This window comes from Varroa jacobsoni, unplaced genomic scaffold (assembly GCF_002532875.2).
Source record: "Varroa jacobsoni isolate VJ856 unplaced genomic scaffold, vjacob_1.0 contig02489, whole genome shotgun sequence".
NCBI classification, from domain to species: Eukaryota; Metazoa; Arthropoda; class Arachnida; order Mesostigmata; family Varroidae; genus Varroa; species Varroa jacobsoni.
This window is the reverse complement of record NW_019214825.1, coordinates 23622-38070: the sequence shown is the minus strand read 5'-3', so window position 1 is coordinate 38070 and position 14449 is coordinate 23622. Positions and strand designations below refer to the sequence as shown.

The 14449-nt window shown below is 42.1% G+C and overlaps 2 protein-coding genes across 2 annotated transcripts; one reads left to right on the top strand and one right to left on the bottom strand.

Annotated features, from left to right (window-relative positions):
- Positions 1 to 976: 976 nt before the first annotated feature.
- On the top strand, positions 977 to 9191 carry LOC147751847 (uncharacterized). Its single transcript, XM_086973332.1, has 3 exons — positions 977 to 1066; positions 1613 to 2715; positions 6602 to 9191. Exons 2-3 carry the CDS (start codon positions 2574 to 2576, stop codon positions 6793 to 6795), a joined length of 336 nt encoding a protein of 111 aa, XP_086829458.1. The 5' UTR covers positions 977 to 1066; positions 1613 to 2573; the 3' UTR covers positions 6796 to 9191.
- gbb (TGF-beta family member glass bottom boat) lies at positions 9109 to 14359 on the bottom strand. The gene is made up of 4 exons (XM_022854021.2): positions 12447 to 14359; positions 11205 to 11285; positions 10236 to 10402; positions 9109 to 9969 (listed from the first exon to the last, which is right to left on the bottom strand). Exons 1-4 carry the CDS (start codon positions 13482 to 13484, stop codon positions 9642 to 9644), a joined length of 1614 nt encoding a protein of 537 aa, XP_022709756.1. The 5' UTR covers positions 13485 to 14359; the 3' UTR covers positions 9109 to 9641.
- Positions 14360 to 14449: the final 90 nt, after the last annotated feature.

Sequence of the window (14449 nt, the reverse complement as noted above, 5' to 3'; positions counted from 1 at the left end):
CTAGTGAAATGTCCCTATCAGTTTTACTATGAATTGGCGCTGACCTGTGGCACAGATGAGCACGAACTGGTAGCCACGTTCACTGCCGGTCAAACGTCGGACTGTGGCAACAGTAGGCAGCGCAGCTCCTGAAAGTGTAGCCGCATAGGACAAGCCGACTACTACTAGGACCAAATCGAAAACGATTGTAGGCGACCGCGTTAGGTGAGGCGAGAAACTCAAGGAAAGCTGACACTTTAACAATCAAAGCTGTGCTATCGGTGCCGCGGCTGGTGAGACACGGCCGTTGCGAGCAATCTGTTCGGTGGGAACGGCTATACGGACGCTCTACAAACAAAACTACTGCTGCAATAATTCTAATAGCACTACACAACGAGAAAGGAACGCTAACACCCTCCTATATCAATGTGTACTTCGCAGGTTAATCCCTTTCGCAAACGGTGCACCATCAATGCTTACAGCTAAGGAAGATCCAGAGGATGACGTACGGAAAGGTTACGTCTGGATGATCTCCTATGGCCAGAAACTGCTCTTAGAAAACAATTAGGCTATTACTGGATGCCACTACTATTACTGGATGGTATACGGGCAGCTGGTGGATCAAGCTAGAGTTAACTAAAGGTCTATTGGCGATGAAGATAAAAGGGAGAATCAGCCAAATAAACTATTACCGCTTAAGATTAACGTGTATGTGTGGAAATTTTCCAATCAGCTTTATGTTGGCCCTTTCTAGTTCATACAGATGGAGCCGGAAGCGGTGGCAGCAATTGCAGGAAATACCTGTAGCTACATGGGTTGAAAGCTCTAGCGAATTAGTTGGCGACATAAAGACTGGACTTGGGTAAGCTGCTTAGCGGTATGCCGAATAATCCGTTAAGTAGGACTGCGAAGGTCGAGTGACCTAATGAAAAGAGCGACGCGCATACGCCGTGACTGGGTGTCATCGACGGCCAGATTTGAATCAGCAGATCTGTATGTTTTTTTTGGCCAAATCAGTGTGAGTATAGGACTCGTTGCAGATGAAAATAGACCGCGGCCTTTGCACTTCCCGACACGAAGCTATTGTGTGAGTGTTAACTGAAGAGGTTTAATGATTTCGAGGTTTCCTGCTGTCCTCAATGGCAATTTCAAAGGTCCTCCGATATTGCCAAGTTACCGCTTGAGATGACTTCCTTTTTAGAAAATGCAAACTAAAGAGTTTTTTTCGTGCAACAATGCATCTTTTAGATAAACCTTCAAGCTTAATATATACCGTATAGGGATGGACCACATATAAGAATTGATACTGGGTTAAACAGAACATCTATAAATAAAGTGAACTTTAAGAAGTATTTACTAAAAAGCAGGCATTTTTAGATAAAAACACCTCTTTAAGAGGTTCAACTTCATTTTGTTTTTCTGATATACGGAAATTACGTCGACGCGTTGACGTCTATACGTTAATCAAAGAATGGATCATGTCGTCATGACAAAATATATGTATTTTTAAATGAAAAGTTTATGTAATGTGTTACAGCGTAGCTTAAATAGGCTGTTGATTTACACAGAAACCATTATAGGAGATATTGCATTTAAATATTGTAACTACGTATTGTGGTGTAATCCTTTTCAGCTTATTAGTTTCGGCCTTGGAACGTAAAAAGGGTAAGCCTACGTTATCTGTATCAGTGATTAGACGCTAACGTTTCGCACGCCTTCCTCCTATATCTTCCGCTGTTAATCCCGCATTCGTAAACGGAATCAACGTCTCTACCGCACGCAGAGCTAGTTGTTAAACAAGCGTTTTTGTTATTGAAATATAGGCGCTATTTGTGTAGTTAAATTGTCTTGTCTTTCTAACAGACTATTCTTAGTTATGTACTACTTAAAATTTATGTACAGAGAATCACTGCAATTTATCACTAGTGTGTGCGCTCGTTATCACGAATGGACAATACGTGATGGTAAAGCTATATGCTTGAGCAACAAAGATAACTTGTCATCATCGTATCAATGATCGAATGATTATGATTCAGGTCTCAGGCAGATGTTACCTTTTACCACATGTCAGTAAGTCCGGCTAAGCCCGTGTTTTTTTTCCTTTCGATCAAAATTATATTAAGTTATATACACCGAAATACTCCGCATATGGCAAAACGGGCTCGACGTCTTCGGAAAAAGACATAGGCGATCGACAGTGATTTACTCTTAAAGGGAATAAATTCAGTTGCAATAGTAAGCGGACGCCCAAGGTTCAACAAGTGTCGAAAATGAGAAAATACGAAGGGGGCACAAACAACATCTGTCGAAAGGAAAACAACTCTGGAATACAGGTGTATTCTGTAAATTTAATATAATCTACCTTGAAAAGCAATAAGAATGAACTACTTCACTGCATTTAGCACAGATTCGTAGTGAATTCAGCGCCCTGGGTACCAGTCTGTGTGTTTGCTAGAAGGATTCAAGCTTCTATTATCCGTAACCTGGCCTAATCTATGTCCTGTAATAAACGCGCGGTACCTGATTATTCTGTAGAAATCAACATCAAATAAACTCTAAAGAAGTGGAGGGTTCTAGGATACGTCGTCTGGAATATGCAGATGGGGGAATATGGTGCGTTTTCATTTGATTTTGTTTCCGCTTTCTGCATTGTGCCGAACAGCGGCGTCTTTGAAGGACCGTCACAACATGCATGCACGCACGATGTTATGCTGGCTGTACTGTGTGTAGGCGTCGGTAAGTCTTATGAACTAGGTATGCTTGATGAGTTCTTGACTTTTCTACCTCAGAACGGAACTAACTCTTTCTCATCGTATTGGCTTGTCGTCTAGCAGTTTTTTCTGTTTTTATTAGGTCTTTGAAAAATGGGTCTTCACGTTGTCTTACTACCTAGGTAATGGTTCGACTTGTAGAAAGGATGGCATCTGTACTTATGTGAAGCTACCGCTGAAACCGATTACGTGCCAAAATCATCACAGTGGAGCAGTTGTTGTTTGTCACTGAAAAACGTCAGCATCAAAACTTATTTTTACAGCCAAGTTGCAAGGTACATTGAAGTTTAGCGCGAATTTTTGTTCTGATCATTACACATTAGAAGTTCTACTTTCTTCGGCAACATGCATTGATGTAAATTTCGATTGTGGCACAGTCTTTGTTATCTATGTGCGTCCAAATTGAATTATTAGAAGAAGGCCAGTATGGTTTATATTTACGATATACAAAATATGATAATCAATATTACCTATATGACTCTATTATGATATTACTATGTTTGTAAACAGTCGACAAATGTGGCAACTTCCGCTGTGGAGGTAGGCAATTCTAAGTAAATCTATGCCAGGTCCAATATGGTTTCGGCTAATTTGAAGCTAAATAATATTGTCTCGTTTGCAATAAAATTTTGAACCGTAACTGACGATTGAGGCTTCTGTAACCTACGGCGAACAGCAACGATCGGACTTGGTCGATATCGTCGGGCTCAATAATAATCTTTATTTTCATCAATCATAGCGATAGGAACGCTTCTAGCTAAAGGGATCAAACCAAAATAAGCTTTTACAACTAAGCGTCTCGTGGGTGTCAACAAACATGTCTAAGTTTCTGCAAACGAGTCATCATTGTTTATTGTTCTTCGGTTAATTCAACATATTGGCACAATATCGAACTTCGACCGTTTAGTGTTGATTAAGAGATGTTTGATTTCGCTAGTGATACGATGTTTGTTCAGATATTCCTGAGTGTAGCCTGTGTAAAGCACTTGGCTCAGTTAATGGCAGAACTTCGCGTGGCCATTTGACGAGCGTTGTTGTTGGACCCCTCCGCGTTCGCTTTTCATTCCATAGAATATTTCGTTCTTAGAATTGTAAGAAAGAGGCTTTTTTGGGGAGAAAGGCTTCACTTATCCCAAGCATCGGGAGAACATATAGAACAGCGAAATTGGTAGCAGGCGCAATGATACAGAATCTTTTCATCATCATCATCAGCAGCAGCAGCTTTTGATGTTTAGAATCTTGCTGAAATCACAATAACATCAATCATCATCCAAGCATCAGGTTCTTCAGAACTTCAATTGTGTCGTCGATCACTAAAGCTTCATTGGCACAACGCGTGCATAGAGTGTCCTTTACTCGTTATTGTCGAGGCATACGTAAAACTGTTGTTACAACGTAACTTTTGCCGTGCCCGTTCGTTAGTCATTTCAGCCTGAAGTGCTGGACGTCTTCCGCCGGCCGGTGAAGTTCTCGAACGTATCGCTACATGTATTATTGCTAGCGTGATAGATAAGGAAATAATTGTTTGCTAACAGTAACGCTCAACGCTGAAAAGTCGAAACATACGAAGCGATACGTGGTAGCAAAAGCTGTACCGGACATCAAGCTCGAAACGTTGATTTGGATAGTAGAGAAGCACACCTTTGAGATTTGGCCCAGTAGGGGAACTGACCTAGCGATGGAAGCTTTCATGAACGCAGTCCATCCCTGGACGTAACACTGAATAATGTCACTGCTATACGTCGCTCTTTTCATAAGACTACGATTAGAGGACAAATGACAGGTTTGTTGTTCAGTTAAAGCTAAAAAACAACAACAACAACAACAACAGATGTGTACTAATTCGCTTTAAGAACGTTCGAACATTATTAGCCATTTATTAAGTCTGTCTCTTCATAACAGAAATAGTTGTTTCTTGTTTTCTAGGTTTCACTACCAATCTACACCATCAGCAAACTATTGAAATATTCCAATAGAAGATTGCACCGTAATTCATGTGTCTTATACCCAGAAAGTTGGAACGGCTACACATAATAAGAGATATGTCTTTTTTCCACAGGCCATCTTTTCAAGATTTACTATCCTATTTAATCAGCCCCTTTTATTGTAGTGGCCTATATCAGGGAACTTTGATTGCACTCGTTGTCGCTATTAAATTGGCTATAACTCAGTATTTAATGTTCGGGTCACTCAGTTTGAGTCAAGCAAATACATTACCTACGAAATGGGCGATTGGTGGGGAGCCATGCCTGTTATATACAAGCCCTATTCGATCTTGTCCATTGTAAAGCTGAAGGCAGAAGCGTAACAGAGAATGAGCTTGACAATTTGGTATCATTGGAATCAAAACCGATAATAACTCAACAAAAAGCCAGCTCTGAAGGTCCAGCTGAGACCGAAAACGGCAAAATCCGTTTCCCGAATATAACAAGCGAGTACACAGAACAATTTTTAAAAATTCTTTTTTTTTTTTTCGCTTTAATTGTCATAAACGTCACGCTTCATTAAAAAATCATGTTATCAGTTCGTACATTTCCTATTTAATTAATGGCGACAATATACCGAAACCAGTATAGCGCAGTGGCAGATAAACGCTAAACACTCTATATATATGAATAGTTTGTTTTGTTGCGAAGCAAATAGGCCTGTATTTGCTTCCCCGCATGTTAGATAAGCTAGGATAAAGCCGAGTCTGAGGTCATGAAGATATTCTCCACAGGTTCACTATCGATGTGCAACAGATGATCGCATAAGCCACAAAGTTTTCCGTCATCGAAATTGCTTCCCATTACTGTTTTTTTTTTTTTTTTTTTTTTTTTTTTTAGACATTTCCATTAAAAAAACGCCAAAATCATAACAAAACTCGGCCTAGCAGCTTTATATCATATTGTCAAACACCTCTAACTGTTCCGTAGCGGTTTTATTTACCTCTGGACACGTTTAGTTCGTTGAAGTTCGCAGTCGAAATTATTCGTCATATTGTCTGCTTCGTCGCGCCTGTTTTTAAAAAATTGTACGTAGAATTGGAATATATAATTATAATACTTTACAAAACTTACTCAGCTTGTCGTCAATATAGAAACAACCTCCTTCGCCAACTGAGAAAGCGCAAGTGGTTGGATTTAATCGGATGGAATTAACGTTATTCGCTGAGTGTTGCTATTATTATATTAGGTACGATGATCCCTTCTCGTGCCGGGTTGATTAAGACCATCTGGATAGGGCCCCAGACCTTGGCAGTTTTTGCTAAAAGCCTGTATCAAAAGTTATCGCAAGAAAGACACCTAAGATATAGCTATAAAATGTTTATTGATGCGTGTCGTTCTACGTAAAGCCTGTCAATGCATATAGGTTGGATCTTCCGCTCCACAATTTCAGTAAACATTGTACTTAATAGAAATGTATCTAATTCATTGGAAAATCGTCCCCGGCACAAAGGAAGTATGTCATGTGGTCTACGGCGCCCAAAAAATCCCGCAAGAATTCAAAAACATCCGTCGATAGCCAAAACTAATGAATGTTATAGAATATATCCAAAATCTCTATGAATTCAACTTGTTTTTTAATCAGCTGCTTATCATTGTTCATCTAACGGAATAAAAACAAGACGTACAAAGCGTTAACCCTGATTTAGGCAAAGATTTTTGCATAATTTTGCAATAGCAGACAAACTAATTCATGATTTTTTTTTTATCGCTGCTAAGCTTTGCTACAGTATACATTATTATTCCTTAATACGTAATATATTGCTACTCATACTATTACTTGTGAGAAATTGTAGCTATCGAGTATCAATTGTTGCGTAGGGCGGCGGTGATGACTTTTCCTGCTTATGTTTCTTCACCATTCAGTTCCAGAGGATGGTAAGGTTCGCCTTAACCTGGACGTGATTGAAGCTGAGGTGAACGAATTCATGGGGCAAATAAATGACGTTTTGATGCGTGGACCTCAAAAAGAGCCTGTGTCACCTTCACTCAGTCGGGCCGTATCAGTCATGCTTGATAGTGTTGGTGACCTATCCAATCACCGATGCATAGTCGTTTGATGCAGGAAGTAGCCTAGTTATTTGCTCGTTGTAAATTGTGATGATTGCAGTAATCAGTTCTGCTCGCCGGGAGAATTTGGTTGGATTTTTCAGGTTCGAGCGCTTAAGGGTCACCGAAGGCCCATACCCGGAAAACTATTTTCACGAAATCCTCATCTTTGCAACCAGTGAAATCCTCCGAAATTGATGAAAGGATATCCTTCATCGCAGACACGGCAGGCTTAAAAAATGACGCGATTTGTTGTTCTTTAGAAAACGAGTGGCCATCTCTCGAGAATGAAGCACCAAATCGGCCTGGCTGACAGCCCAGTCACCTACAAAATCCACCCCTTTAACGACATTTACGTGTTCCCTTTATTTGCTCAAATTGCCCCTTAAGTGAGCAAGGAAGGTTACACAGTCAGACTTGGTATTAAAACGTTATAAGCTGAAAGATCCGAGGACACGGAGCTACCCCTAGAAAGGTAACGTAAAGGTAAGTGCTCTTAGTTAAGAACTTAGTTCAGAAAAAGCTCAACAGCTCAACGACAGATTTTAAATGTGAATGCGAATCCATATGCCAACAACAACAACAACAGGGGCAAGGACTTGCTGAGATAGCGAGTCCTACTAGAGAAAATTTCGAGGCCGGTGTTGCCATCGGACGTATCTGGTTCTTACAATCAAAAGAACACATATCAGCTGATGCGGAAACTGTTAAGGCTATTCAAGCGCGGTGCATCAAATTCAGTTAATTCGTCACGACCCATTTAATATCGAAATTTGCTGGTACTGAGAGGTTTAGTGTTAAAAATTGATAATCCCTCATAAGACCCCTGCTCAGCAGTCTGATGCAAACATTGTCGATTCATGGCAGATTCTTCCATAATTTATGATCGGTGTTTCAAACTCGATAAAATAACACGGATCCCTAATGTCTAAACGACAGCGCCTAGGTCGGATTATTCGATTGCATCAATAAATTTGGTTAAATCAAATACCCATTGTGTGAAAGCCGCAAGAAGTTCAGGCTCATTGATATATAGTTTTGTCCTGACCTCTATTACAAATGTCTCTATAAACATAAACCTGTACGTTAGCTTCACTGTTGTTACATTAATCTTCAAGCGTAGGTTAATTGAAAAAAAACCTAAATGCTTATCTGCAGAGACGGCAATTATTATCATTATTATTTCTCAGTAAATAAAACCTATGTTTATAGTAAGTGTTGCGCAAGAGAAAAGTACGCGTAAATGCGGTTCACTACTGTAGGCGATAGACCACAACTCTTTTACTAGACTTCAAAGACGACGAAAGGAAGACTTCAAACGTTTAACGGTGACGGTGACGGTGACGGTGATCGATTGTTCTAGATCGAATCAAGTAAGTTAGGTAGGGTACTTCTAATTGAAATTCTAATTAAAAAGTGAGAAATTTCTAGTCTTGAAGTTCATGTAACTGTTACAAGTTTTAAGAATTATTATAACGTTGAATGTACACCAATAACACGATCGAAATCTATTTTCACCTTATTTAATTTAACCTTTTAGCAGTAGTTGTTAGAGTCCGTTCGCATCCTCTATAACCTATTTAATAACTGCGACCCATACGGTTGGGATGCCTATAGTCAAGTACTCGATGCCTTTAACAAATTGCTTCTGCAATCCGCACCTTCTTCTCCAGCTTCATAGTACCAGCACTTCATGCACACTAACCCATAATAGAAAGCAGGAAAATGCGTACTCTTTCTTATTTTTGACGATTGAAAGTACTCCACCGACGAATCAACTGATGGCTAACGAAAGTATGGCATCTCAGCCACATTTTTACTTTGCTCTGGGAGTCCGCAGCTATCGGCGAAGCTGCGACGACCCAAATCAAAGCGTGAATAATTTCAACGAAATTTGAAGACCATTCTTCTCATGGCGCAGCGGAGGATAGCGGAAGAACCAACCCACAAAGCTTTTGCGTTGGTGGCGACAGAATGACGCCACCTGGGAGCAACGGCGGCTAGACATTGCAAATGGCGACAATTGAAGCCCAACACGATTGTCAGCAGTACGTGCAGAAATACAATGAAGCGAAACCATAAAGGCCGAAGTGTACAATGGAAAGAAATGCAGAAAAGTGAAAAGGGACAGTTTCAGATACCCGCTAACTTCGCACCAACTCCATGACAAGGATGTGCCCATGGGGTTTGAAATTTAGGTCGACTAATGCCTTTATAATATAATTCGATGAGATAGAATGTTGATAAAGGTCTATTCCATTCATAATTGGAATATCTAGAATGTCTTGCGAAGTTTCTTGCAAAGTATATATATATGTGAACCGTTTTGGGCTGATCGAATAACACACACATTTATTTACAAATAAATATTCCAGCTAAATAAACAATATATATGAATTGAGTTGTATACAGAAACCAATCTGTCAATTACAATGAAAATTCTTACAAATACAGCATATAATAATCGTTTGTTATATAGTTATATTGTATTTATGTATAATAGGTGAGGACTACCTTTCGACGAGCCCAAAGCACCGCTGTAGCCTAGCTTTGTACTTGTCCTGGCACGGCAATTCGCTTCCATTATTTACAAGCGATTCTTGTAAAACTGTACAGACGCCGAGCTCGCGTATATTGCTACCATTTACACAATATTATAACAGTTGTTTTCGGTGCTATAGTTTCTCATATTATTTCTAGTCTGTTGCACAATTTCGTTCATATTCTAGTAGGTTCCTTTGCTACTAGTTTAGCCGCGAAGAGGGCAACTGTAGAACGACGTTATTGGACTCCGACTTACCCCACGTAAAAGCCTTCAAGGTTTCGCACGGAAGAGAACGCAAAGCAGTACTCAATATTAATGGCAGCCACAAGATCTAACAACCATGTTTCTGTACTTCTTCAGTATGACGTTAGAGTTATCGTCAAAATAGAGAACCATGATTGGCGAGAGTTTCGTAGGCGCACAACACGCAGTTGGAGCGTGACTCGGACTCACAAGATGTACGAGCGTTTGAACGATTGCATGGTTCGTGGCATTCATGTTGAGCGGAAATGAGCATTCGCCGTCACAGTAAAATGCTGAATACCCATCGGGGGCAATGATCCAGTCTTGCCAACCGAGATCACGGAACGACACGTAAAGGGTCCGTTTCTGGCACGAATTCCGACGTGAAAAGTGATGCCTAGAAGGGGGCACGCACAAGACAATCGGAGATTAGCAGATTTCAGTATTGATCGTACAACCTTTGTACTTTATATTTTTTTGTTGGAGGGGATTTATGAGTTACCAGAGCAAGCTATTTGTAAAGCTGTTTCGAACACTGAACCTGCTTAACCATCAATACATGGTGTCTTTAAACTGTAGACTGTCGAGCTCTCTCGACACTTAATCAGCGTGGAAGTTATAAGGTATGTGCTCTAAAGTTGCCTAGAACTAAAACTTACAAACCTGATTTCATATGACGGAACGTCGTCATTGATAGAGCTGGCTGGCTGGCGGCCCCGACGGCTTTTTTCTGACGCTCGGGTAGAACGACGTCTGCCACCAGACCCCTCCTTCATGAAAGCGGCCATGAACGGGGCAAATTCCCCTGTAGCACCCAGGACGAGTCCTGCCTGCAACGTTACAGTACATTAAAGGCTTATCCTATAATAGCTATTAGATTCGCGTTACTGTCAGCCGACGCTATCTACGATAGTCGGGTCTAGGGGAACCCTTCAGCTTAGCTAAACTGGTAAAAGCTAGGTGAGCTTCAGCTTTTGCAAATTCCTTTATTCTCTATTTATGTACGCCGCCTGGGATTAATTGAATTATAACGTGATTGATGATGCGTTAATAAACAAAACAGCCACGTGATGAGAAAAGCCTTATCGCAGAGTTTTCCTGCTAGGCTCAGTAATTGCCTCATAAAGCAGTCGTTCCCTTCACATAGTATACGATAACTCAAATGAGATAGTGCATACAGTTCTAATGCAGTAAGATGGTAGCCTATTGTCCGCTCCTTAATAGCTATTTTGTGCATTTCCACATGCCGCACGCTTCGGATCTTGTAGCTGAATTCTTAGAAATGTCTTCGGATATACTAAATTATAGTGCAGTGGCTAACAACAAATAATTTTTGTTTACTCTTCTCAAATCTGTTATAAAGCTTCTTTCTCCCACAACGTTCGAATCAATGAAATTGTTTCGCTGTTTCTTGGCTGACACTAAATACAGACTACCGCATCCGAAAATGCGGCAATAAACAAGATTGCCCGTTTGTGATGACATGTTTATTTGTACAGGCCGTCTGTGGTGGACGCTCTTCGAGATGGCCCTCGACGTCTCCAATGATGCGACGTCACCACTGTTTTATCGTCGCGGCGGCGGCCACCGCTGTTCCTATCCGCGTCGTGACCGCCTCTTCTGTCTACCTACCTGAGCAGGCGAAAGCTGCACGCCGGACTCCGGATCGATCAGACGGACCACAAGACCAAAGTTTTCTCCGGGAAAGGCCACCTAAGAATAACCGAAACAAAAACAGAGACATAACGAACGTTCAGCGAAGACAAACAAGACGCAGCGGGCGGGAGAAGTAAAGAGAGTAAGTCATTCACTCACAACCACTACAGCGACCAGCATCGGCCGCTAATGGTCGCTTTGACCATGGTTAACATCTTCATTTTAGCGAGATGCTAAGGAGGCTATGAAAGAACGATGGATAATCGCGTCTTCACAGACAACTGGCGGAGGCGAGCCGCCGGGCGCCACCGAAATGCAGTAGCCCGCTTAGGGCGGTCTGTTTACTTGGGGTGTATTACTAGTACCCTCTTTAGGGTTTTTCAGCTCAGCTTACGAAGAGGCCAACCAGTTTGTCGGTACGCTCCTCAGACCGACGAGTTCGGTTCAATGGTGGCATTAGAACGTTCAACGAAATCATCAACCGCTACTTGATTCTTCCCAAATAGGAATCGACGTGCCTACAAAGACCACGACCACGTCGCCGCCTGAAATCTCGTTAGGCTGAAAGCACGTTCGCCGACGTAAGTCGACTTCGACAGGAGGAAATTACCGGTCTGTTCGCTGTCTTTATTATACCAAGTCACAATATCAGACGCGTTCGTTGCTTGTCAAGTACGTATATTCCTATTGCCAACTGTGAGAATGCTACTTCTATTTGTGCCGCTAATTAAGCTGAGATAAAACACGTATAGGTGCACTGTCCGTATGTATACGTATATATTTGCCTTTAAGACAAACGGGCCAGCACGTTGACCAGAAGACACCTAAATGGTGGACGGGGTACAGAGCGATCAAATCGAGCAAACTTGATTTTTCTTAATAGTATTACTATAATAAGATAAAAAGATAGCAACCAAATGTTTGTAAGCAAGATAGCAAGAGCTCGCTACGGTTAGATATGGCTTTTACAAACGTCCTCAGTTCTTTATCGCTGGCTAACACCGCTAGCTAGAAGTCTGCTCTCACTACGCCTCTGTCTCTTAACGGTGCTTGCGAGAGTACATTCTTCAGAGCCTCAATTCTATTGTCTACTACTACTACCATTAATACGCCAATACATGCGTTATCAGCTCATTCCTATGTGTTTTGATAATTTATCGTGAAACAATACAAACGAATACGTCGACTAGTTATTGAGGGGTTTCGAAGAGCACTCACCCAATTGAGAAGTGGGTTTGTTGCATTCAGCTGGATCCATCCAGTTTCGTTGGTAGCCACGGTGTAATTGGTAACTGGTTCGAGTGCAATATCTCCGATCGAGTTGCCATGTCTCATGCAAAACACCTGAATTTCAAAGGGCTGGTCGAAGAACGCAAACCCGTCCGGATAGTCCAACGATGGGGATACCATTCGGCGATGCCTCAACTTGGCCTGCGTTGCTTCTGATGTTGAGACAGGTCCGTTCTGTGGTGACTCTGCAATGCTAGAACCGGTCGTTGTCGTGACAGAACTGCTGGTAGTACTAGGAAAATGGGGTGTTTTAATGCTAGTGCTGGATGTAGACGTTTTCTTATTACGAATTGTTGATTCAACTGTGTTTTGATCATGGATAGGCGTTACCAGGCTGGTTGATGCTGTAGTCGAAGAAGTTGTGCTTTTAACCGGAGTAGGTAAACTACTCGCGATTGACTCTTCGCTCTGTTTTTCCTGGAGAATAGCGTGGACGCTTTCTGCCGGAACAATTTGGGGTGATCTCATGTAAGCGGATGATGGTTGAGCGTCCTCTGAAGTATCTTGCTCAGCTTCGGGTTGGGCTTGGGCAGATCGAGTGTTTCTTCGATAAAGGTTGAGTGCAGCGTGCATTACGGTTTCCTGCGGCGAAATATCACTAACATCGAAGCGCAACTTGGGTTCGATACTCTGTTCATCTTCGAGATTATTGTGATGGTTGACAAAGCTGATGACGAAATCGACATCGCGAAAGGACGCATTTTTTTCTTCAGCTTCTAGATCGACCTGATTGTACAGGTCGATCAGATATTTCGGAGCCGAGTTTGACGTTTGATGGATTTTTGGCTTTGGCCGACGATCAAGACCGAGAAGATTCAGAATTTCATTTTCCATTTCACGTTTCTCCTGTTTCGGCAAGCTGCGGTACGAAATAGTTCGATCGAGGCCATTATCAGCGTAGAATCCGGCCTGGACTGCCGCAGTCACCGCAACAAGCGAAAGGATTTTCGCGTAGGTTACCGCCATATTTAGTCGGTATTCTCGATTGTCGACGTCGCAAACTGTTCCGGAAGAAAAGGTAACGCTGGTGATGGTAATGGCCAAGTTGCGTTCAGCGGCAAAGATGCAGTCGACAATTCAAAAATGGAGCTGACCCTTCGTCATAGTTCGCTGATCGCAAGATAACGGAAGAAGTCAACCAGACAGACAACCCCCCCCCCACCTCAACAGTAAGCACAGTAATCTCTAGTCACGTACTCTCTTTCACAGGAGCGTATCGCGTACGTCTTGCGGGCGAGGTGTTGCACCTGGAATAGTACTATGCAACTAAGCCTAGATACGGACAGAATTCGAAAGGAGATGATGGGCTTACGCTCGCGCGCACACTCAGTGCAAGCAGGAAAAAGACGCCACTGTTTTCGGGACACGCGTTTGTTCGCGTTGCTAAAACGAGAAACGATACAGGCTGAGCCACGTTTCTTAAGATACTATCATCACACTTCGGTAGGCCCTTCACGTTTCGATTGGCATGATACTAATATGGCTACCTAGCCAGATACAAATTGTCAAATCGAAGGCCTAAGCAGTAGGTAATCTCAACGTCAATGTGTCAGTCTGTGGTGGCCTTTTAGTACGCCGATATTAGAATACCGTCACACTTCTCTCCGCTAACTCGAACCAGGGAAGACAAAATTACCACAGACGCAAACATACACACGTAGACGTGAATAAAGGTGCAAGAAAGGTTCCTAAATGATTGCTAACAGGGTCATCACGATCAACAGTCAATGCACAACTTCTCGACACGATCGTCCCGTCGTTGTAGTAACTGAGACTATGCTCCACTATACAGGCAGGACAACCAGCGCGAATGGAAACAGCAACATCGATTGCTGATCGGATGGCCGCGCTATGATCGGTAGGCAACGGGGCAACGAATCGGTTCACTTGGGCGGTTGAATCGTCCTCTTCGCCTTCTCCAGACGTTTCTT